Below are 25413 nucleotides of genomic sequence, written 5' to 3'. Positions count from 1 at the left end.
GCTGAGAAATTGCAAATTGAGTTTAATAGATCAGCACGGTGGCTCAGTGGTTAGCACTGCTGCCTCACCGTGGCAGCGACCCTGTTTCGATTCTAGCCTCTGGCCACTGTCTGTGTGGCGTTTACACATTCTCCCCGTGTCTGTATGGGTTTCCTCCCACAATCCAAATCTGTGCAGGTGAATTGGCAGTGCTAAATTGTCCATCGTGTTAAGTGCATTAATCAGGGGTAAATACAGGGAATGGGTCTGGGTAGGTTACTCTTCAGAGGGTCAGTGTGGACTTGGAGGGCCAAAAGGCCTGTTTCCACACTGTAAGTAATCTAATCTAATATCGATAAGTGTGAGGTCTTGCATATGGCAAAGTCCAAATCAAGGTAGGAGTTTCATGGTGAGTGGAGTTAAGGCCTTAAGGAGTGTAGTGGGATAGGACCTTGGAGTTCAGGTTCACCAGTTCTCTGAAAGTGGAGTCACAGGTAGACAGGGCAGTGAAGAAGGCTTTTGGCACTGGCCTTCATCAGGTCAGGGCACTGAGCATAGACGTTGGGAAATTGTTACAGCTGTACAGAACATTGGTGTGGCTGCACTTGGAGTGTTGTGTTCAGCAAGGTGACCAAAACTGTAGGAAGGATGTTATTAAACTGGAAAGAGTACAGAAGAAATTTACAAGGATGTTGCCAGGACTCAATGGTCTAAGTTATAGGGAGAGGTTGGACAAGCTAGGACCTTTTTCTTTAGATCGTAGGAGAATGAGGGGAGATCCTTAGAGGTGTATAAGATCATGGGTGGCATGGATAGGGTGAATATTTTTCTCAGGGTTGGGAAATTGAGGACTAGAGGGCATCTGTTTAAGGTTAGAGAAGAAAGAAAATAAAAAGGAACCTGAGGGTCAACCTTTTACAGAGTAAAAGGAATGAGCTGTCAGCGGTTGAGGTTGGTACATTAACAACATTTGAAAGGCATATACAAATACATGTATAGGAAAGGAGTAGAAGTGCAGGGAAATTTGGTTATAGTGGATAGTCATTTAGGCCGGCATGGACCAGTTTGGGCCAAAGGGCCTGTCTCTGTTGTCAGGACTCATGACAGAGTCATAGGAGTCGTATAGCATGGAAACAAGTCCTTTTGGTCTTCCTTGTCCATGCTGAACAAAATTCCAAACTAAACTAGTTCGTCCTGCCAATCCTGGTCCATATCTCTTCAAACATTTTACTATTCATGTACTTATCCAAATGTGTTTTAAACATTTGTAACTATACCTGCATCTATCACTTTCTCAGGACAATCATTCCACATGCGAACCACATTTTTGTGTTTTTAAAAAAAAAGCCCCTTGTGTCTTTTTTTTTGTATTGTTCTTCTCCCACCTTTTAAATTTTGTCTTGTAATCCTTCCATCCTAGGGAAAAGGCACCTACCATGAAGCCTGTCTATACTTATGACCTGAGTGTCACCTCTCAACCTCCTCCGCTCCAGTGAAAAAAGTCCTAACCTATACAGCTTTTCTTTATGACTCGAGCTTTTCATGTCTGACAACAATATGGTACATTTTATTTCTGAACCCTCTCCAGCTTAATAATATCCTTCATATAACAAGACATCGAGAACTGGACACAGTATTCAAGACAAGGCCTCACCAACATCTAGTACAACCTCAACATGACTTCCCAACTCCTGTTCTCAAAGGACTGAGCAATTAAGGCAAGCGTGCTAAATGCCTCTTTAATCACTCCCTCTATATGTGACAGAAACTTCAAAGAATTATGTACCTGAACTCCTAGGTCCCTCTGGTCTATAACACTACCCAAGGCCTTACCATTAATTGTATAAGTCCTGTCCCTGTTGTACAAAAATGTAATACCTTGCATTTATCCAGATTGAACTCCATCTACTGTTTTTCAGCCTATTGACCTATTTGATCAAGATTCTTTTGTAATCTTCGAAAATGTTCTTCACTGTCTACTATGCCACCAATTTTGGTGTCTTTTGCAAACTTAGTAACCATGCCTTCTATATTCTCATCCAGATCAATTACGTAAATGACAAATAAAGAATCCAGAACCAATGCCTGGGTCACTATTGGTAGTAGGCCTCCAGGTTGAAAAATAACCTTCCACCACCATTTTTTTTTTGTCTCCTGCTGTTAAGCCAAATGTGAATCCAATTGGCAAACTCTCTTTGAATCCCATGTGACATAAATTGATTGACTTGTATACTATGCAGAACCTTGTCAAAGGATTTACTAAAGGCCAAGTACAACGTCTACTGGTCTGCTCTCAATCTTTTTTTTGTAACTTCCTCCAAAAACTCAGTCAAGTTTGTGAGAAATTATTTTTCTCCCACAAAACCAGGCTAACGGTCCCCTATCAATTTTTGCCTCTCTAAATGTCTATGAATCCTACCTTTCATAAAAATCACCTCCAATAATTTACCCACAACCAAAGTCAGACTTCCAATTGTATGAAGTAGTTCTTCCTGACACAACCCCAAATTATTTGGCTTTAATTTTAAGGTTTTGTCTGTTTCTTTTGTTCTGGACTTGCTGAGCATGCAGCAATCATTTTTCAGTATAGATAATTTCTAATCAACCTGTTCAGAATATTACATAGCTCTGGACAGGTGGGACTAACCCAGACCTCCTGTCCCTACCACTACATGAGGCCAGTTTTGCACTCTTGCCTTTCCAAACCTTTTTAATTGTCTTAAACAAGCTTACTGCTTGATTTTCTATCTTCAGGGAATATAAATCTGGTCCATGTAACGTTTCTTTCCAATTGAACCATTTAATCCCATCGTTCAGATCAGTCTATGCCGCACCACCTTCAAAGCTAATATGTCTTTCTTGAAAACAGATGACAATGTTACAGATGTGGTCTGACTACTGTAATATAATTTTGAACCCTTTTTTTTTATTTCAGCCTCCTGAGGTGAAGGCCAACATTTAATTAGCCTTTTAAGTTGGTTTATTGTTCCCAGTCAAAACTTTAGTGTTCCAATATATCTTTAAATTCCAAGTAGATAACCTCACACATCCCCGCATTAAACTGGCCTGCCTCATATTATGTTACTTGCAAATTGGATCAGTGTTTTTGTTGTATCTAATTATTTGCCCAAGTCTTTGCCTCTGAGATGCATCGAATAATGTTGCTTCAGTTCTAATGGCCATTATTGTATGATACTAATTAGGTACTGTGGGATTCTCTTTTACTACAGTAAAGATCACGTGTGTTGTGTATGCCTGTTGCATGCCTTTAAACTTTGACTCAATCAAGATATATGCCTTTGAACTACTTGTGTTTCCTTAGTAGACATCGTGATGATGTAGATATTAGATAAGGGAGAGCTGTAAATTATCTTTTAGATTATAGAGCAAAGAAAAGGATCTTCTGTAAAAAGTAGCAATTGATTCGTAAAGAAATAACTTCTAGGGAAGTATAAGTATTTCAACTGAACATTTTTAAGAGGCATAGAGTCACCCAGCACATAAATAGGCCCTTTTGTTCACCATGTCTATGGTAACCAACAAACACTAAACTATACTTTTTGTCATTTACCTGCACTTAGTCCATAGCTTACTCTGTCCTTGCAGTTTAAATGCTTGTCCAGATGCTTCTTGAGTATTGCCAGAATACTTGCCTCCACCACCCATAGCACATTGATTAGTTCTACCACCCTCTGAGTAGGATAAAGTTGTCCTCTGATCCCATGTAAATGATTTACTCCTCTCCTTAAAGTTATACCCTCTGGTCTTAGACACGTATGCCATGGGGAAAAGATTCTTATTATCTATCCTATCTATGCCTCACATAAATTTTTATAGCCCAGTTGGATTCCCCCCCTCGGCCTCCTCTGCTCTGTCTCTCTCACTCTGTCTGTCTCTCACATAATGTGGTCACCACAACAGCACACTGTATTCCATCTGTGGCTGGACCAGTGTTCTATAAAATTGCAACAAGACATCACTGCTCCTATATATCTTGCCCCAGCTAATGAAGGCAAACTGTAATTTGTGGTTTGGCCATACATTAGACAAGGAAACAAAAGAAACCATATAATTTATTCCCACCTTTTACTAAAAACGTCCATGTGTCCCCAAACCCAACAACCAGTTTCGCTCTCCACAAGGTATATACCCCTCTCTTACAATTCTATTCCCTGATTGGAAAGATGCAGTGCTGGCTCCCTATCACCGACACAAACCCACCTTTTAAAGGAAACTTCCTAACCTTCAGTTGAAATGTCATTTCTTTGGTTCATAATGCACGCATGACACTCACTTCTCACTTCTTTTGCCTTGTTGCTCCCTCCTTCTCAGTTTGTCAACCTCCTAATGTGCTTACAGCCAATCTTTCTTTCTAGGTTTGTGTGGAGGTAGTTCTTCAGGCAAAACCACAGTGGCTAACAAGATCATTGAAGCTTTAGATGTTCCTTGGGTGGTGCTGCTTTCTATGGATTCCTTCTATAAGGTAGCGTAACTTTGCTTCCAATGGTTTATATTGAATGTGCTCTGTAATTATTTAAAGCTTTGAAATTTTAATGTGGGATATTATAATCATTAAATATTTTGCTTTGCTATTTTTATGCTGATCTAAATGTCTTCAGTGAAATGACAAATAGAAGAGTGAAAATTCCACAAATTTTGTGACAAAAATCGATTGCCTTCAATGGACATCTCATTTTTCCATCTTAGTTTCTGCATTTTCCTAGATCTAAAATTATGTTAGTGTCAGAATTTTCGAATTTAGCAACACTGCTGCATTGATAACTTTCTGCAGTAGCCAATCCAAGTCATTAGTTGTGTCTAAATGTAGTTGGTTGATCACTTCTTATATGGTGTGCTTGCATCCCTGACATATTCCAGAACCTTTGAATAGGAGAGGAAAGTGAGTTATTAATGTAGGTCCATTCGGTCTGCAATAGAAGCAATGTTAGCTTGTTCAGGCCTTTTTAATTGAATTCAAAAACCTCTACCTATTACTTATAAAGGGAGAAGAATATCTTGAGACTGCTACGCCTACTCCCTGCTGAATGAAACTACAGGATGTGATCCTCCTTCATTTTATACGCAGCACAATTTCTATGTCCAGTACAAGTAGAGACACTTTGCAGCCATTCACCTCAATGGGAGTCCTTATAATCTCGGTCTTTAGCCTGCTTCCACACTACTGAAGTTCTTCTAATTTTCTATTGCAAATAGCCAAGGAATAAGCATTGGAGAGATACTAACGAGAGAAAGCAGAGCTGCAAGGAAATATCCTGTAAGCAAATAGGATATGAACAGAGCGCAGGGCTTGATAAGTATCTGGGAGAGAGAGAGAGAGTACCGAGCTACTCGTGCTGCTACAGCTCTAGAATGCTGGGTTTACAAACAAAAAAGTATAATTTTGGACATTGTGACGATCGTGCTTCTTTAGAAGAATGTAATGAGAGACAAGTTTGCGGCACCACAGTTGCCTCAGCTGTACAGGTGGGATTTGGGATGGGAGAGTGAAGAACACTGGATTTACAATAATGGTAGATTTGATAGGAAACCAGTGGGCATTTTTGGCTATAAATGTGACTCAACGGTAGCATGTTGCCTTACTGGTGCCAAGCTCAGAGATATCATAAATTGGCTGCAGAACATTTTTTTTATGGAAGAGTCAAGAGTGAGTGACAATGGTCAACATTAGCACTAACAACTTAGGTACAAAAGAGGGATGAGATCCTGAATATAGAATTTAAGGAGCAAGTTAACACACTGAGAGGCAGAATCACTCGGGCAGTTATCTCCACTTTCCTGCCTTTTCATTATAACATTGATTCCCTCATGGGGAAGAAACCAGAGTTAATGTTTTGAGCCCAATGGTCCTTCGCGAGAACAGAGTTTTTCTAGCACTACATTTTTTTTGTTTCAAACTTTCAACATCCATAGTTCTTTTGTTTTATTATCTCTTTGATTCCTGTACTGATTCGAGGCTGAGAGACAGATTTTAATAACCAAGCCTCCACAGCGCTCTGCATTTAAGAATTCCACAATTCACTACCCTCTGAGAGAAGAAATTCTTCCTTTTAAAGGGCAACGCCTTATTTGTAGATCATGCCGCCTTGTCCTAGACTTTCCCACAAGGGAAAGCCATTTCTCTGGATACACATTGTCAAAGTCCCCTTAACAATTTTGTATGTTGCAATAAAGTTGACTTTTGTACTCATTGGAATTCAGAAGAACAGTGAATGTGCATTTCTTTAAGTCAAAAATACCCACAGGACAAGTGAAGGAGGCATGACTAGGAGGTTGATCGAGATGTATGCTTGAGGATTGGGAGAATTTTAGAATGCAGCAACAAATGACATGAAGTTGTTAAGGAGAAAGAACAGAATGAGTGTAAAATAGCAAGAAATGGCTTGTGAAATCATCTTATGGGTATTCGCAAAGCCAGACTAGTGCACCCAAATGTGGACCCATTACAGGCAGAGACAGGAGAATTTCTAATAAGAAATAAACTTACCTCGGGATTCAGCGGTCTTCATTTCTTCGGTAATTGAAGTGGAAGGAGTGATAGCGAGGACCAGAGGCCTGACAGGAAGGCAAATTTTAAAGTATATAAACTTACCTCATGTATAGGCAGAGTGCATGCTGAGCAGGAGCAGACATGAGATTGCTGTTAAGTGTGACTTTATATTTGGGCAGTTGCTTTATCCAAAACGCTACTCGGGTAGTGTCTCCCACCCATTGTTCTCCTCTAATCAAAAAAAGTTTCTGTGTGCTGGATTGGTAAGTGCAGTAGTTTTTATTTTTTTTTTAGTTTTTAGCAGTCTCATTGGGAATTTAGGATAGTGGCAATGGAGGTTAGGGCAGTTGAATGTTCCTCCTGCAGAATGTGGGAGGTAAGACTCATCACTAGTGTCCCTGCTGACTGCATCTGCGGGAAATGCACGCAACTCCAGCTCCTCAAAAACTGCATTAGGGAACTGGAGCTGAAGCTGGATGAACTTCAGATCGTTTGGGAGGCAGAGGGGGTTATGAGAGGAGGTATAGGGCTCTGGTACAAGAAGGTGGTAGATGGGTTACCATAGAAGGATGGAAAGGGAACTGACAGGCAGTGCTGCGATCCCCTGTGGCTGTTCCTCTCAAAAACATTTTAGATACTGTTAGGGGTTGTTGTGGGGGGGGGGAAGGAATGAGTTACCAGGACTAAGCAATGGGGAACAGGTCTCTGGCACAGAGTCTGTCCCTGTTGCTCAGAAGGGGAGGGGGAAGAGGAGCAGAGCATTAGTCATTGGAGACTCCATAGTTAGCGGGACAGATAGAAGAAGGTTCTGTGGGAACGACAGAGACTCACGGTTGGTCTATTGCCTCCCAGGTGCTAGGGTTCATGTTGGCTCTGATCGTGTTTTCGGGATCCTTGAGGGGAGGGGGAGCAGCCCCAAGTTGTGGTCCACATAGGCACGAATGACATAGGTAGGAAGAGAGACGGGATTGAAGGCAGAAATTCAAGGAGCTTGGGTGCAAGCTTGGAGCTAGGACAAACACAGTTGTTATCTCTGGTTTATTGCACCTGCTAGTGAGGCGAGGAAAAAAGGGAGAGAGGAGTTGAAAACGTGGTGAGTTTGAGAAGATTTGTAGCTCAGGTTAAGGTTCTGGATGTAGGTTCGCCCGGAGGCCCACTGAAGATGTTACCTAGTAGGGTGACAAAACTTCTGGAAATGAACCTTCCAGCTGAGTGAGCAAACCTGCATCCAGTTGAACATGTAGCTGCAGGGATGGTGCAGAAGTGAGAACATTGGATTCTTGGATAACTGGGGCTGTTTCTGGGATAGATGGGACCTCTATAAATGGGCTGGTCTTCACCTGAACCAGAGGGGTGCCAGTATCCTAGGGGAGAAATTTGCTAAAACTCTCCGGATGGGTTTAAACTAATTCAGCAGGGGGATGGGAACCCAAATTGTAGTTAAAAAAAACAGGAGGTTGAGAGTAGTGAGGTCTCAAATAGGATTTCAAGGTTGCATAAGGGCAGTGACAACCAGAAAATTGGTTTGAAATGTATCTATTTCAACGCCAGGAGCATCTGGAATAAGCTGGGTGAACTTGCAGCATGGGTTGATACCTGGGATTTCGATGTTATGGAAAGGGCAGGAATGGGATTGGTTGTTGCAGGTTCCAGGATTTAGATGTTTCAGTAAGAACAGAAGATGGTAAAAGGTTGGGGGGGGTTGAGGGGTGGGTAGGTGGAATGCGACAGTGCCATTGTTAGTCAAGGACAGTGTTATGGTTGCAGAAAAGACATTTGAGGCTTCGACGGCTGAGGTTAGAAACAGGAAAGGAGTGACCACCCTGTTGAGAGTTTTTCATTGGCTTCCAAATAGTTCCAGCGATGTAGAGGAAAGGAGCAATAGCAACAGGGTAGTTGATATGGGGCACTTTAACTTTGCAAATATTGACTGGAAATACGATAGTTCAAGTACTTTAGATGGGTCAATTTTTGTCGAATGTGTGCAGGAAGGTTTCCTGACAGGCCAACTAGGGTCGAGGCCTCATTGGATTTGGTATTGAGTAATGAACCCGGCCAGGTGTTGGATTTGCAGGTAGGTGAGGAGTTTGGTGATAATTCGGTTGATTACTTTAGCGATGGAAAGTATATAATGCAGGCCAAGAGTTATAGATGGGGTAAAAGCAATTATGATGCGATTGTGCAGGATTTAGGATGCATAGGATGGGGAAGAAACTGCAGAGGATGGGTGCAATTGAAATGTGGAGCTTTATTCAAGGAACAGCTACTGCGGGTCCTTGAAGAGTATGTACCAGTCAGGCAAGGAGGATGTTGTCGAGCGCAGGAGCTTTGGCTTACTAAGGAACTTGAATCTCTTGTCAAGATGAAGAAGGTCGTTGGCGGAAAGGATCAAGGAAAACCCTAAGGCTTTTTATAGGTATATCAGGAATAAAAGAATGACGATAGTAAGATATTAGAGCCAGTCAAAGACAGTAGTAGGAAGTTGTGCATGGAGTCAGTGGAGATAAGCGAAACGCTAAATTAATTTTTTTTTTTCAGTATTCACACTGGAAAAAAGTGTTTTCTAGGAGAATACTGAGATACAGGCTACTAGACTAGATGGGATTGCAGTTCATGCGGAGGTATTAGCAATTCTGGAAAGCGTGAAAATATATTAAGTCCCCTGGGACGGATGTGATTTACACTCTGATTCTCTGGGAAGGCAGGGAGAAGATTGCAGAGCCTTTGGCTTTGATCTTTTTGTCGTCATTGTCTACAAGAATAATGCCAGAAGACTGGAGGATAGCAAATGGTGTTCCCTTGTTCAGGAAGGGCAATAGAGGCAGCCCGGGTACTTATAGGCCAGGGAGCTTTACTTTTGGTTTTGTGTAAAGTGTTGGAAAAGGTTATAAGAGATATAGGATTTATAATCATCTAGAAAGGAGTAAGTTGATTAGGGATAATCAATATGGTTTTGTGAAGTGTAAGTTGTGCTTCACAAACCTTTAGATATTCTTTGAGAAGGTGACTGAGCAGGTGGATAGCAGTTGATGTGGTGTATATGGATTTCAGTAAGGTGTTTGATAAAGTTCCCCATGGTAGACCATTGCACAAAATATGGAGGCATGAGATTGAGGATAGTTTATCAGTTTGGACCAAAAATTGGCTAGTTGAAAGAAGACAGAGGGTGGTGGTTAATGGGAAATGATCATCCTGGAGTTCAGTTATTAATAGTGTACCACAAGGATCTGTTTTGGGGCCACTGTTGTTTGTCATTTTTATAAATGACCTGGATGAGGGCATAGAAAGATTGGTTATTAAATTTGCGGATGACACAAAGGTTGGCAGAGTTGTAGATAGTGCCAAAGAATGTTGCAGGTGACAGAGGGACATCGATAAACTGCAGAGCTGGGCTGAGAGGTGGCAAATGGAGTTTTATGTGGAAAAGTGTGAAGTGATTCACTTTGGAAGGAGCAAGAGAAATGCAGAGTACCTGTACTGGACTAATGGTAAAATTCTTGGTAGTGTAGATGAACAGAGGGATCTTTGTGTCCATGTACATGGGTCCCTGAAAGTTGCCACCCAGGTTGACAAGGTTGTTAAGTACGCATTCGGTGTGTTAGCTTTTATTAGAGGGATTGATTTTTGGAACCATGGGGTTATGCTGCAGGTGTACAAAACTCTGGTGTGGCAGCACTTACAGTATTTTGTATATCTCTAGTCACTGCATTATAGGAAGGATGTGGAAGCTTTGAAGAGGGTTCAGAGGAGGTTTACCAGGATGTTGCCTGGAATGGAGGATGGTCTTATGAGGAAAGGCTGAGGCATTTGAGGCTGTTTTTGTTTGAGACAAGAAGGTTGACAGGTGACTTAATTGAGACATATATGATGATCAGAGTGTTAGGGTGGACAGTGAGAGCCTTTTTCCTCTGGTGATGTCAGCACGAGGGGGCATAGTTTTAAATTAAGTCGTGATAGATATAGGACAGATGTCAGAGGTAGTTTCTCTACTCAGTAGTAAAGGCGTGGAACACAATCTGCAACAGTAGTAGCGTCACCAACATTTAAGCACATTCAAATGGTCCTTGGGTGGACATATTGATGAAATGGAATAGTGGAGGTTAGATGGGCTTCAGATTGGTTTCACAGGTGGGTGCAACATCGAGGGCCAAAGGGCCCGTACTGCGCTGTAATGTTCGAAGTGGCAGAGAAACTTAAGTACTTTGTGCAGAGATACTGTTTTTACTGAGGAAAACTCCGGTTTTCTTGAAATAATTAAGATCTGAGGGTCTAGTGAAAGTTTGGAACTAAAAATTAGTGTTAGTTATAAAAGGTATTATTGATCAAGTGAGTGGACTGAAAATTGACAAATCCTCTAGACCTTATGACCTATCCCGTTAAAGTGGAGGAATAGTTGACTTCAGAGATGGTGAATACGTTGGTTATCTTACAAAATTCTATTAATTCTGCAGATCAGAAGGTTATAAACATAACCTCCATTGCTTAAGAAAGCAGGGCAAGAGAAATCATGAACCTTACAAATCTTCTTACCTTCTCATCCATAACAAGGAAGTTACTCAAATATGTTATAAAGTATGTGATTATTGGATATTCCAGTCCAAAATGATGACAGAGTCAAAGCTTGTCCACTCCTTCCATTTATTTTTAAATCATTTTTTTTTCTTGCTTCATTTTTTTTTCCTTTTTTTTTCTCGGCAATGTTCTGAGCACTCAGATTCAGCATGGACTGGGTGTGGCAGTCTCTCTCTGTGTGGACTAGTGCAGTATTCTTTGAGCCCAGCATGGACTTTTGGACTCAATGATTCCAAGGCAGTCTCCTGACCTTGAGATGAAGCCCAGCATAGTCTGGAGTCAAGGCCTAGTGCTGACTAAATGCTAGGTGCTGACATGGGTTGGAAGGACTGTTATGGAATCATTGAGGTGTACAGCACGGAAATGGACCTTTCAATCCGATATGTCCATGCTGACCAGATATAATAATTTAATCTAGTCCCATTTGCCAGCATTTGGCCCTCATCCCTCTACACCCTTCCTACTCATCTATCCATCCACATCCCTTTTTTAAATATAATTGTACCAGCCTCCTCCACTTCCTCTGGCAGTTCAATTCACAGCAGGTGATGTGTATGAAGATGTTGCCCCTTATGTCCCTTTTAAGTCTTTCTCCGCTCACCTTTGAATCTATGCCTCCATTTGTGGACTTGCCAATCCTGGTGAAAAGATCTTGACTATTCATCCAATCCATCACACTCATGATCTTAAACTTCTAGAAGGTCACCCCTTAGGCTATTTAGTCTCTCCCTACCAATCAAACCCTCCAGCCCTGGCAATATCCTTGTAAGTCTTTTCTGAGCCCTTTCAAGTTTCACTACATTCTTTATATTGCAGGGAGACTAAGATTGAATGCAGTACAGGGTGTTCTGGCATATTGTGACAGTTGTGCTCCTCTGCAATCTTGAGCTATAGAAAATTGCTATACATGTTCAATAGAAACTTCACATTATCCAAACAGTGTCCACAATTCATCAATCATGTTATTGCCGAGTCAGATTGACGAAACACTCATTAATCTTAATTACTTGTATTCCAAGAGTGGCCTAACCCACGTCCTGTACAGCTACAACATGACCTCCCAACCCCTGACCAATAAGGGCAAGCACTTCAATAATGGACCAATAAAGGAAGCTGCATTTCAAGGTGTTTTGTTTTTTGTTCAGCAACACTCCCCGGCAGCTTACCATTAAATCCTGCCTTGAATTGCCCTATCAAAATGTAGCATCTCGTTTATCTAAATTAAATTCTATCTGCCACTCCTCAGCCCATTGGCCCATCTGATCACTGGTCCCATTGTAGTCTGTGTAACTTTGTTGGCTGACCAACACATCATCGATTTTGGTATCATCTACAAACTTATTAATCATACCTCTGATATTCATAGAACATAGAAAAATACAGCGCAGTACAGGCCCTTTGGCTCTTGATGTTGCACCAATCCAAGCCCACCTAACCTACACTAGCCCACTATCCTCCAGATGCCTATCCAATGCCTGTTTAAATGCCCATAAAGAGGGAGAGTCCACCACTGCTACTGGCAGAGCATTCCATGAACTCACGACTCGCTGAGTAAAGAATCTACCCCTAACATCTGTCCTATACCTACCACCCCTTAATTTAAAGCTATGCCCCCTCATAATAGCTGACTCAATACGTGGAAAAAGGTTCTCATGGTCAACTCTATCTAAACTCCTCTTGTACACCTCTATCAAGTCACCCCTATACCTTCTTTTCTCCAATGAAAACAGCCCCAAGTGTCTCAGCCTTTCCTCATACGATCTTCCTACCATACCAGGCAACATCCTGGTAAACCTTCCCTGCATCCGTTCCAGTGCCTCCACATCCTTCCTATAGTATGGCGACCAAAACTGCACACAATACTCCAGATGCAGCCGCACCAGAGTCTTCTACAACTGCAACATGACCTCAGGACTCCGGAACTCCATTCCTCTACCAATAAAAGCCAGTACGCCATATGCCTTCTTCGCTGCACTATTTCCCTGGGTGGCAACTTTCAGAGATCTGTGCACATGGACACCAAGATCCCTCTGCTCATCCACACTACCAAGTATCCGACTATTAGCCCAATACCCCATCTTTTTGTTACTCATACCAAAGTGAATCACCTCACACTTACCCACATTGAACTCAATTTGCCACCTTTCTGCCCAGCTCTGCAGCTTATCTATATCCCGCTGTAACCCGACACATCCATCCTCACTGTCAACAACTCCTCCGACTTTTGTATCTTCCGCAAACTTGCTCACCCAACCTTCTAGCCCCTCCTCCAGGTCCTTTATAAAAATGACAAACAGCAATGGTCCCAAAACAGATCCTTGCGGAACACCGCTAGTAACTGCACTCCAAGATGAACCTTTACCATCACCTAATACCCTCTGTCTTCTTCCAGCCAGCCAATTCCTAATCCAAACCTCCAACTCACCCTCAATGCCATACCTCCGTATTTTTTGTAGTAGCCTACCATGGGGGACCTTATCAAATGCCTTACTAAAATCCATATACACCACATCTACCGCTTTACCCTTGTCCACCTCCTTAGTCACCTTCTCAAAGAATTCAATAAGGTTTGTGAGGCACGATCTGCCCTTCACAAAACCATGCTGACTATCCTCGATCACATTATTCCTATCCAGATGTTCATAAATCCTATCCCTTACAATTCTCTCGAAGACTTTGCCCACAACAGAAGTGAGTCTCACCGGCCTATAGTTACTAGGGTTATCCCTACTCCCCTTCTTGAAGAAGGGAGCCACATTTGCTATCTTCCAATCTTCTGGTACTATTCCTGCAGACAACAAGGACATAAAAATCAAGGCCAATGGCTTTGCAATCTCCTCCCTTGCTTCCCAGAGAATCCTAGGATAAATGCCATCTGGCCCAGGGGACTTATCTATTTTCACCCTTTCCAGAATTTCCAACACCTCTTCCCTACATACCTCAAAGCCGTCCATTCTAATTAATTGTGACTCAGTATTCACATTGGCAACAATGTCCTGTTCCTGAGTGAATACTGATGAAAAGTATTCATTCAGTGTCTCCCCAATCTCTTCAGCCTCCACACGCAACTTCCCACTACTATCCTTTACTGGACCTATTCCTACCCTAGTCATTCTTTTATTCCTGGCATACTTATAGAAAGCCTTTGGGTTTTCCCTAATCCTACCATCTAAGGACTTCTCATGTCCCCTCCTTGCTGCTCTTAGCTCTCTCTTCAGATCCTTCCTGGCTACCTTATAACTCTCAATCGCCCCAATTGAACCTTCACGTCTCATCTTTACATAGGCTGCCCTCTTCCCTTTAACAAGGGATTCCAATTCCTTATTAAACCACGGCTCCCTCACATGACCCTTTCCTCCCTGCCTGACAGGTACATACTTATCAAGGACACTCAATAGTTGCTCCTTGAACAAGCTCCACATACCAATTGCGCCCTTGCCTTGAAGCCTACTTTTCCAAGCCACGCATCATAAGTCGTGCCTCACCGCATCATAATTTCCCTGCCCCCAGCTATAACTGTTGCCCTGCAGTGCACACTTATCCCTCTCTTATTCACATCCAGGTCAAATCTATAAATGACAAAAAGCGGTGGACCCAGCACCGATCCTTGTGGAATACCACTGGTCGCAGGCCTCCAATCTGAAAAGCAATCCTCCGCCACCATCCTTTGTCTCCTACCTTCGAGCCGGTCATGTATGCTTTAGCTCTCCATATATTCCATCTGATCTAACCTTGTTAACCAGTCTACCATGAGGAATCTTGTCAAATGCCTTACTGAAGTCCATATGGACAACATTCATCACTCTGCTTTCATTAATTCTTTTTGTCACTTTTTCAAAAAATACAATCAAGTTAGTGAGACACCAATTACCCACTAACAAAGCCATGTTGACTATCCCTAATCCATTCTTAATATTCCAAATACACATGAATCTTGTTCCTGAGAATTCCCTCCAGCAACTTGCCCACTGTGATGTCAGGCTTGCTGGTCTATAGTTCTCTGGCTTTTCCTAACCACCTTTCTTGAATATTGGCACCATATTAGCCAACCTCCAGTCTTCTGGCACCTCACCCATGGCTACCTGTGATATAAATATCCCAGCAAGGGCCCCAACCATCGCTCCCCTAGCTTCCCACAGAATCCAAGGGTCCTGATCAGGTCCTGGGGATTTATGCAGCTTTTTATGCTTTTTTTTAAGACATCCAGCACCACCACCTCTGTATTATGGACACTTTTCACGATATCACTTCCCCCCCCCCCCCCCCCCCCCCCTCAAGTTCTCTATCTTCCATATCCTTGTCCATCGTAAGCACTGTAAATAAGCTCATTTAGTATCTCACCCATCAATTGCGGGTCCACCCATACATGGCCTTGCTGCTCTTTAAGGGTCTCTATTCTCTCTCTAGTTACCCTTTTATTGTCCTTAATGTATTTGTAGAATCTGTTCGGAATCTCCTTTTTACCGTATTTGTCAAAGCATTCTCGTCTTCTTTTTGCTGTCTTGATTTTTCTCTTGGGTATATTCCTACTGCCCTTTTACTCTTCTAGGAATTCATTTGATCCCTGTTGTCCCTACACCAACAGCCTTGCCCTTCGCCCTTACAGGAGCATACTTTCTCCTGTCTCTCATTATCTAATTTTTGAAGGCTTCTAGCATTGCAGCCGTCCCTTTGCCTGTGAATATCCATCCCTAATCAGGTTTTGAAAGTTCCTGCCTGAAAATATCAAAATTGGCGTTCTTCCAATTTAGAACATTAAATTTTAGATCAGATCTATACTTTTCTGTCACTGTTTTAAAACCAATAGAATTATGATCACTGGCCCCACAGTGCTTCCCCCACTGACCGGGCAAGTGACCGAGCTTACTTATTTCCCAAGAGGAGGCCATGTTTTGCTCCTTCTCTAGTAGGTACATCCAAATACTGAATCAGAACATTTTCTTGTACACACTGAACTAATTTATCTCCATCCAAGTGATTAACACTGTAGCAGTTCCAGCCAATGTTTGGAAAGTTAAATCCCCAACCATTACCACCCTACTATTGTTACAGATAACTGAGATCACTTTGCAAATTTGCTTCTCAATTTTCCACAGGCGACTGAGCAGTCTCCGGTTTATTCTGAAGTTTTTATTTCCTTATTTTTATAACTTATTCCTATGATCTGAAATGTTGGGCATCTTTTATTTATCTTTTCAATGTTTTTATCCCTAAGAATTTAAGCATTTATTTGTACCTAGGTACCTTTTATACCCAGGATCGTACAATAAGTGGCGACTTTATAAACTTTTCACTCCTACAGCTCAGCGAGCAAACCTACACCCTAAAACTTTTCACTCTGCACGTCGTTCTGCTGTAATGTGACAGTTGCATTCTACTGCAACCTCGCACTATAGAAAATCATGCTATGGAAATCCACTTAAGAAAATTGCACTTTAGAAGGTCGCTAAAACAAAATTGCGATGCCTGTTCAGTAGAAAATTCGCATTTGACAAATTCTGGATGTTATTTGTACATCGCTTTTATAGCCAATTCGTGTTGGCGAAACGTGCGATATAGCAGAATAACCTGTACTCATTTGAGTACATGTGACAAATAAAGCTAATTCGCAAATTCAAAGTAGTTAGAAAATCATTGGGCAGAGTCAACATGGATTTATGAAGAGAAATAATGTTTAACAAACCTGATAAAGCATTCTTAGAAGATGTTACTCGCAGAGTCAATAAGGGAAAATCAATGGATGTGGTGTATTGGATTTCCGGATGTCTTTTGATATTCCCACCAGAGGAGTTTTGTGAACATAATTAAAATTTATGGGATTGGAGGGCAATATACTTATTGTGATCAAGGATTTTTTAATAGACAGAAAGCAGAAAGTGAAAAAGGAATAAATAGGTCATTTTGTAGGTTGGTAGGCTGTGACCAGTACCACAAGGATCAGTACTTATCAATGATTTGTATGTGGTGGCCAGTAGTCATATTTTCAAGATGCAAATGACATAAACTTGGTGGAAATCTGAGTTGTGAGGAGGATACAGAGGCTTCAAGTTGCATTAGACCTGCTGAAGAAGTGCATAAGAACATGTCAAGATACCATATAATTGAAAGGGAGGGTGAAACTCAAGAAAATTACAATTCCCGTTGGTAAACGGTTGGAACTGCAAGTTGCCAAGGTCCTAGTTGATTTTATCCTAGGATCTTAAAAGAAGCTAATGAAATTATTGATACATTGGTTTTAATTTTCCAAAACTCATCAGATTGGTATAAGGTTTCTTTTAGATTAGCTATATTCCAATGTAATTCATTTATTCAAAAAGGGAAGAAAGCAGGAAACTACAGACTAGCTATAACATCTGTCCTAAAGAAAATGTTAGAAGCCATTATTAAAGAAGTTATAACAGGGCACTTGGAAAAGTGCAAGGTAATGTGATAACGCTAGGGGAAGTCATAAAAAATTAATTCACCGCAGTCCTTTTGAGGAGGTAATTTGCTTGCAAGTAAAGGGGAATCCAATGATTTATTATATTTAGATTTCAGAAGATGTGATAAGGTGCCACATCAAATTGCAGAAAATAAAAGCTCATGGTGTATGGGTAACATATTGACATTGATAGAAGTTGAGCTAATAGAAAGTAGAGAGTTGGAATATTTTATTTTAGGCAGGCAGAATGTCAGAAAGGAGAACAGAATGTATAATACCTTTTTAACTATTTAAAAATCCAGCCAAATCTATTACAACTTAGTGATGCTGTTCCAAAAACTTGCAACATCTTCACAAATGCTCCCTTGGCAAAAATGGTGAAAACAAACAAAGGCTCTTACAGGAGAGATGTCAGAGAGAGAGACAGAGAGAGAATCAGCATGGAACTGTTTCTTTGACCAGCAGCCTCAAAAAAAAATGACTGCTTGCTGAAATCCAACTAAACCTGGGAGAACTGGCCACTCTGCCATCATTATGCAGGTGTTTTTTTTTAATCTTGAAACTCTTGCCTGAGGCAGTATCTGTTAGCTATAATCAAATTGGCCTTCAAACCCATCCAAACTAGACACATTGGAATCTGTGTGTGTGACCCCTCTCTCTATTTTTTTAAAAAAAAAGAGGACAACCTGACCTTGTTAAAGGAGCAGCATTATCACACTTCTGCACTTCTTAAAAAAAAACCATCAGTATCTGAAGATGGTTTCATTTTAAAACCCCTTATTCCTGCACTGTTAGTATACTTCAACACCCAATACATTACAGTGACGATAAGCATGCACTATTACATTCTGTTTCAGTCCATTTGTCTTGCCACGTGCGCCATTTTCAAATTGAATGGCTGTAATAATAAGCTTCATCTAAACAGTCTTAAATTTCTACGCAAGCTTCAGTGGGGTATGATCATTGTATATGAGTGTGTGGGAAAAGATTTGCTAACCCACGATAGGCCCACAAAAGCAAATTGGCTAAATTGTACCAGGACACCCAGAATTCCCGAGCAGCTCACGAACTGGGTCAGATGGAATGCGCTTTAAGCTCCCATGGACAATGACCAAGATCTCAAAACCCTAAGGGCAGTTTCACAACCCAGTAACACCAAAGCCACACAAAGAGCAGGACAGACAGACAGGCACCACAGGATAATGGAAGCACCTCACCACTTCAGAAAAGACTTTAACACCTTCCTGTGAAGCTGAATGGAACCATGGTACTGTCAGGCTGTTGCATTGTGTGAAGGAACAGGACATTCATCTGATAAATGTTTTCCAATTAGCATCCTTGCAACTAAATTACTTCATTTCTAGAAACATTGTAGTTTCCCATTTCTTAATCAGTGTCATTGTGCAGCATTACTATAAAACTGGTCTCAGCCTCAGCTCTGGGAGGAGAAATCAAATTCTCTGTGCAGACTGTCAGTTCTGTGTCAACTGGTCTGTTTTCTCCTCCAGCGATATCACTTGCAATAAACTGTCAGTTTCCCTTCGAGCTGTGTTTTGTGATCTCTACCTATTGGGCAAATCTTTCCGACAGATTGTCTCTGAGACGTTATACTGGATTAGTGGTGCTGGAAGAGCACAGCAGTTCAGGCAGCATCCAACGAGCAGCGAAATCAACGTTTCGGGCAAAAGCCCTTCATCAGGAGGGCTTTTGCCCGAAACGTTGATTTCGCTGCTCGTTGGATGCTGCCTGAACTGCTGTGCTCTTCCAGCACCACTAATCCAGTATTTGATTTTCAGCATCTGCAGTCATTGTTTTTACCCTCTGAGACGTTATAGGTAACCTAAATATTGAGATGTCGTTACACCTAACCCAGCTCAAAGTCTCCTCCTCAACTGTCAAATATTTCTGCGGATGAACATTTCTGGAGAAATACCCGATTGGTCTTTCTATTTTTTCATCGTCCTCCTGTAAGAGCACAGCACCAACACCCACATCACTCTCATTGATAGCCACCTTAAATGGCTTTGTGTAGTTTGGTGTGGCTAACACTGGGGCAGTAGTTAACACAGCTTTTTCAGTCTGTCAAATTCTTTCTGACAGTGCCTTCCACTGAAACATCTTTCCTTTCTTGAGCAACTCAGTGAGTGGAGCAGCCACACAAAATTTGGTGCAAATTTCTGATTAAAATCCACTCAATCCCAGGAATTGTAGTACTGCTCTTTTTGCAGATGTAATTGGGGAGTTGCTGATACTCTTTGTTTTTGCATCCCATGGGGCCATTTGTCTATGTCCAGTAACATCGCCAGGAAGGTGACTTGGGTTTTTAGTTAGGTTTATCACCAAGCGTGCTCCCTGAAGTCAATCGAACAATTCAGATAAACAGAGTCATAGAGATAATTAGCACAGAAACAGACCCTTCGGTCCAACTCGCCCATGCTGACCAGATATCCCAACCCAATCTAGTCCCACCTGTCAGCACCCTCCAAGCTCTCCTTATTCATATACCCATCCAGATTCCTTTGAAATGTTGCAATTGTATTAGCCTCTACCACTTCCTCTGGTAGCCCACTCCACTTGACACCACCCCCTGTGTGAAAAAATTGCCCCTTAGGTCTCTTTTATGTCTTTCCCCTTTCACCCTAAACTATGCCCACTAGTTCTGAATTCTCCTACCCCAGGTAAAAGACCTTGTCTATTTACCTTATCCATGCCCCTCATGACTTTATAGACCTCTGCCTCTGACACTCCAGAGAAAACAGCCTTATCCTATTCAACCTCTCCCGATAGTGCAAAGCCTCCAGCCCTGGCAACATACGCAGAGAAAAAATGAGATAAGAAGGTAAACTGGCCAAAAATATAAAGGAAGATAGTAAAAGCTTTTTTAGGTATGTGAAAGGGGAAAAAATGGTTAAGACTAAAATTGGGCTCTTGAAGACAGAAACAGGGGAATATATTACAGGGAACAAAGAAATAGCAGAAGAGTTGAGTTGGTATTTCAGATCTGTGATCGCTGGGGAAGACACCAGCAATCTCCTAGAGGTAACAGTGGCTGAAGGACCTGAAACTGAAGGGAATTATATTTGCCAGGAATTGGTGTTGGAGAGACTGTTAGGTCTGAAGGCTGATAAGTCCCCGGGGCCTGATGGTGTACATCCCAGGGTACTGAAGGAGGTGGCTCTAGAAATCGTGGATGCGTTAGTGATTATTTTCCAGAGTTTGATAGATTCAGGATTAGTTCCTGCGGATTGGAGGGTGGCTAATGTTGTACCACTTGTTAAGAAAGGAGCAAGAGAGAAAGCAGGAAGTTATAGACCAGTTAGTCTGACCTCCGTGGTGGGAAAGATGCTGGAGTCAATTTATAAAGGATGAAATTACGACACGTCTGGATAGCAGTAACAGGATAGGTCAGATTCAGCATGGATTTATGAAGGGGAAATCATGCTTGACTAATCTTCTGGAATTTTTTGAGGATGTAACTCTGAAGATGGACAAGGGAGATCCAGTGGATGTAGTGTACCTGGACTTTCAGAAAGCCTTTGATAAAGTCCCACATAGGAGGTTAGTGAGCAAAATTAGGGCGCATGATATTGGGGGCAAAGTACTGATTTGGATTGAAAATTGGTTGGCTGACAGGAAAGAAAGAGTAGTGATAAATAGCTCCATTTCGGAATGGCAGGCGGTGACCAGTGGGGTACCACAGGGATCCGTGCTGTGACTGCAGCTTTTTACAATATATATTAATCATATAGAAGATGGTATTAATAGTAACATTAGCAAATTTGCTGCTGATACAAAGCTGGGTTGCAGAGTGAAATGTGTGGAGGATGTCAAGAGATTACAGGGTGACCTGGACAATAGACAATACGTGCAGGAGTAGGCCATTCTGCCCTTCGAGCCTGCACCACCACTCAATATGATCATGGCTGATCATCCTTAATCAGTACCCTGTTCCTGCCTTATCTCCATAACCCTTGATTCCACAATCCTTGAGAGCTCTATCCAATTCTTTCTTAAATGAATCCAGAGACTAGGCCTCCACTGCCCTCTGGGGCAGAGCATTCCACATAGCCACCACTCTCTGGGTGAAGAAGTTTCTCCTCATCTCTGTCCTAAATGGTCTACCTCGTATTTTTAAGTTGTGTCCTCTGGTTCGGCACTCCCCCACCTGTTTCCTGCCTCCAGAGTGTCCAATCCTTTAATAGGTTAGGTGAGTGGACAGATGCATGGCAGATGCAGTTTAATGTGGATAAATGTATGGTTTTCCCCTTTGGCAAGAACAGGAAGGCAGAGTACTACCTCAATGGAATCAATTTAGGTAAAGGGGCAGTACAAAGAGATCTGGGTGACTGGTGGACAAGAACATTGAAGGTAAGCATGCAGGTAGTGAAGAAAGCTTATAGCATGCTGGCCTTCATAACATGAGGGATTGAGTATAGAAGCAAAAAGGTACAGGGCCCTGGTGAGACCGCACCTCGAGTACTGTGTGCAGTTCTGGTCTCCAAATTTGAGGAAAGACATTCTGGCTATTGAGGGAGTGCAGCGTAGGTTCACGAGGTCAATTCCTGGAATGGCAGGACTAACTTATGTTGAAAGATTGGAGCGACTGGGCTTGTATAGCCTTGAGAAAGTGAGAACTGCAGATGCTGGAGTACCAGAGTTGAAAAATGTGCTGGAAAAACACAGCAGGCCAGGCAGCATCCAAGGTGCAGGAGAATTGACGTTTCGGGCATAAGCCCTTCTTCAGGAAGGCCTTCATTCCTCAAGAAGGGCTTATGCCCAAAACGTCGATTCTCCTGCACCTTGGATGCTGCCTGGCCTGCTGTGTTTTTCCAGCACCATATTTTTCAACTCTTGTATACCCTTGAGCTTAGAAGACTGAGGGGATCTTATTGAGACGTATAAGATTATTAAAGGATTGGACACTCTGGAGGCAGGAAACATGTTTCTGCTGATGGGTGAGTCCCAGACCAGAGGACACAGCTTAAAAATATGGGGTAGGCCATTTAGGACAGAGATGAGGAGAAACTTCTTCACCCAGAGAGTGGTGGGTGTGTGGAATGCTCTGCCCCAGAAGGCAGTGGAAGCCCAGTGTCTGGATTTGTTTAAGAAAGAGTTGGATAGAGCTCTCAAGGATAGTGGGTTATGGAGATAAGGCAGGAACAGGATACTGATTAAGGATGATCAGCCATGATCATATTGAATGGTGTGCAGGCTCGAAGGGCAGAATGGCCTACTCCTGCACCTATTGTCTATTGTCACACTCATAAATCTTTTCTGAACCCTTTCAAGTTTCACAACAGCCTTCCAATAGGAAGGAGACCAGAATTGCATGCAATATTCCAAAAGTGGCTGTCCAACCGCAACATGGCCTCCCAATTCCTATACTCATTGCTCTGACCAAGAAAGGAAAGTATACCAAATGCCTTGTCCTATCTACCAGCGACTCTTACTTTCAAGGAGCTATGAACCTGCACTCCAAGGTCTCTTTGTTCAGCAACACTCCTTAGGATCTTACCATTAAGTGTGTAAGCCCTGCTAAGATTTGCTTTCCCAAAATGCAGCACCTCTCATTTATCTAAATTGTATTGTATCTGCCACTCCTTGGCCCGTTGACCCATCTGATCAAATGTTGTTTCCATGTGTGACTAAAAATCACCAGATAATCTATATAGACAATACAATTGGGTAATTTGGAAATGACCTTATTTGTTAATCTTTGAAATGTGGCTGGTGCAGTTTTTTATAGCTTTAAACTGGTACAGTCCATTCTGCATTATGAAAGCCAAAATTGTTTTTGCTCTTTCAGGCAAAGATACCTGCCAATATCCTATGAGCAAGTCCAACTTAGAAATATAAGTTGCTGGTCCCAACTTTTCAACATAGTCTTTCAAATGTGGATATACGTCAGTCTTTGTAACTGCACTGATTTTTTGCAATAGTCCACACATAACCATTGGGTGCCATCTGGTTTTGGCACCATTACAATGAGTGAGCTCCAGTCACTGTAACTCACTTCAATTATGTCAGCTTGGAGCATGTGTTCAATCTTCTTTTGAGCCTCTGCTGTTAAACGCTATCGAGCTAATTCCCTCGCTCTCTTTTAATCATTCCCTAAAATCTGACACTTAGTCCAAATATTTTGGCATTGAATTGTGGCATACCAATTTCTCCTTAATCAATTTTAGCCGATGTCTTTCTTCATACCCAAAAACTAATTCAATTGGACTGAATTTGGTCAATTCATTTGGTGCATTTCTGATGGCAAAAAGTACAAGGGGAATTCCTTTATCCCAATCATCTGGATAGTCTTGACTATAAGTCTTGACATGGTCTTGATATCTGATGCTACCTTTCAAGTGCTCCCTGTGATTCTGGATGGTATGCAGTAGGTTTGAATTGTTTTGTTTCAAGCTATCCATAACTTCCTTGAATACTTTTCTTGTGAAGTTTGGCTCTTGATCTGATTATATCTAGTGAAAAATTTGAGTAATTCCTCTACAATCCTTTCTAGAAGTGATATTGTGTAATGGAACAGCCTCTAGAAATATGCTGGATACATTCATTATTGTTGAAAATGTGTTGCTGGAAAAGCGCAGCAGGTCAGGCTGCATTCAAGGAGCAGGAGAATCGATGTTTTGGGCATGAGCCCTTCTTCAGGAATGAGGGAAGTGTGTCCAGCAGGCTAAGGTAAAAGGTAGGGAGGAGGGACTTGGGGGAGGGCCATTGGAAATGCGATAGGTGGAAGGAGGTCAAGGTGAGGGTGATAGGCTGGAGTGGGGATGGGGGCGGATAGGTCAGGAAGAAGATTGCAGGTTAGGAAGGCGGTGCTGACACTCTGTGGACACTCTAACCTCACTCCACCTGATTGAGCACTCCTTGTCTCACTGTGAATTCCCGTTAGTACCACGTTTTCTGGCAATAATTCTTCAGAGGTATATGTCTCCTCATCTTTCAACATCAACGATTGACATGATCCTGTACCTCCTTAATATTGTAACCTCTTTACCTGCTGCTCCTGTCCTATGCAAGTAAATTACCTTCACAAGAATATGGTTTACAGTGTTTCTACATTCTGGTGTAGCTTTTTAGTCTCCACTGTGCTTCACTGGATCTACCTTTCCCTTTCCACATGCAGATTTCACTTTTTCCAATTTATATCCCTCACGGATTGAAATTTGATATTTGAAGCCAAACTTTGATTTATGAATGAACTCATAATCATCAGCCATTTCAGCTGCTAATCTTGCTGTTTTAACTCTCTCTGCTCTTCCACATGAGTTCTCATTACCTTAGGAAGTGAATTTTTGAACTCCTCCAAGAGAATCATTTCTGTAAGAGTGTCGTGGTTTGCTCTATTTTTAATGCACCTATCAAAATTACTTTGTTTGATCCTTTCAAACTCAATGTAGGTTTGATCAGGGTCCCCCCTCAGACTCCTGAAATGCTGACTGTCTGCTTCTGGCACAAGTTGATATGTACTTAAGATGGCTTTCTTCCCCTTCTTATACGCCCCAGAAATCTCCTTTTGATAGTGATGCAAATACCTCACTAACTCTACCTACAAGTTTTGATTGGATCAACAAAATCCACTTGCACTGGCTACTTCATTTGTTTAGTCACCTTTTCAAATGAGATGCAAAAGGCTTCCACATCCTTCTCATCAAATTTAGGCAATGCTTCGATATATTTAAACAGATCCTCACCAGGCCTTTGGCTACCACAGGTTTGCTCATCCTCACTCTCTTCCTCACTAATCTTACCTTCAGCCTTCATCTCTCATCCTTTTTAAGCTGTCTAAGTGCCAATTGCTGAAGTTTAAACTCCCTCTTTCTTCCTTTCCTCCTCTGCTTTTAATAGTAATGCAGTTTCATTTCTTTTGCCTTTTCTTTGTCTTTTGCCTCTAGCTCATGCTACTTCATTTTCAATTGAATTT

At 41.8% G+C, this 25413-nt stretch overlaps 1 protein-coding gene across 3 annotated transcripts in view; it reads left to right on the top strand.

The window, feature by feature from the left end:
• Positions 1-25413, top strand: part of LOC140463549 (uridine-cytidine kinase-like 1) — a 184918-nt gene that overhangs the window by 24632 nt on the left and 134873 nt on the right. For all 3 annotated transcript variants that reach the window (XM_072557694.1, XM_072557703.1, XM_072557712.1), the window contains exon 3: positions 4356-4462. In XM_072557694.1, coding sequence (XP_072413795.1) covers positions 4356-4462 — 107 coding nt within the window. The remainder of the gene's footprint in view (positions 1-4355; positions 4463-25413) is intronic.

Source organism: Chiloscyllium punctatum, chromosome 3 (genome assembly GCF_047496795.1).
Source record: "Chiloscyllium punctatum isolate Juve2018m chromosome 3, sChiPun1.3, whole genome shotgun sequence".
Classification (NCBI taxonomy): Eukaryota; Metazoa; Chordata; class Chondrichthyes; order Orectolobiformes; family Hemiscylliidae; genus Chiloscyllium; species Chiloscyllium punctatum.
This window is presented reverse-complemented; position numbering and strand designations above follow the sequence as displayed.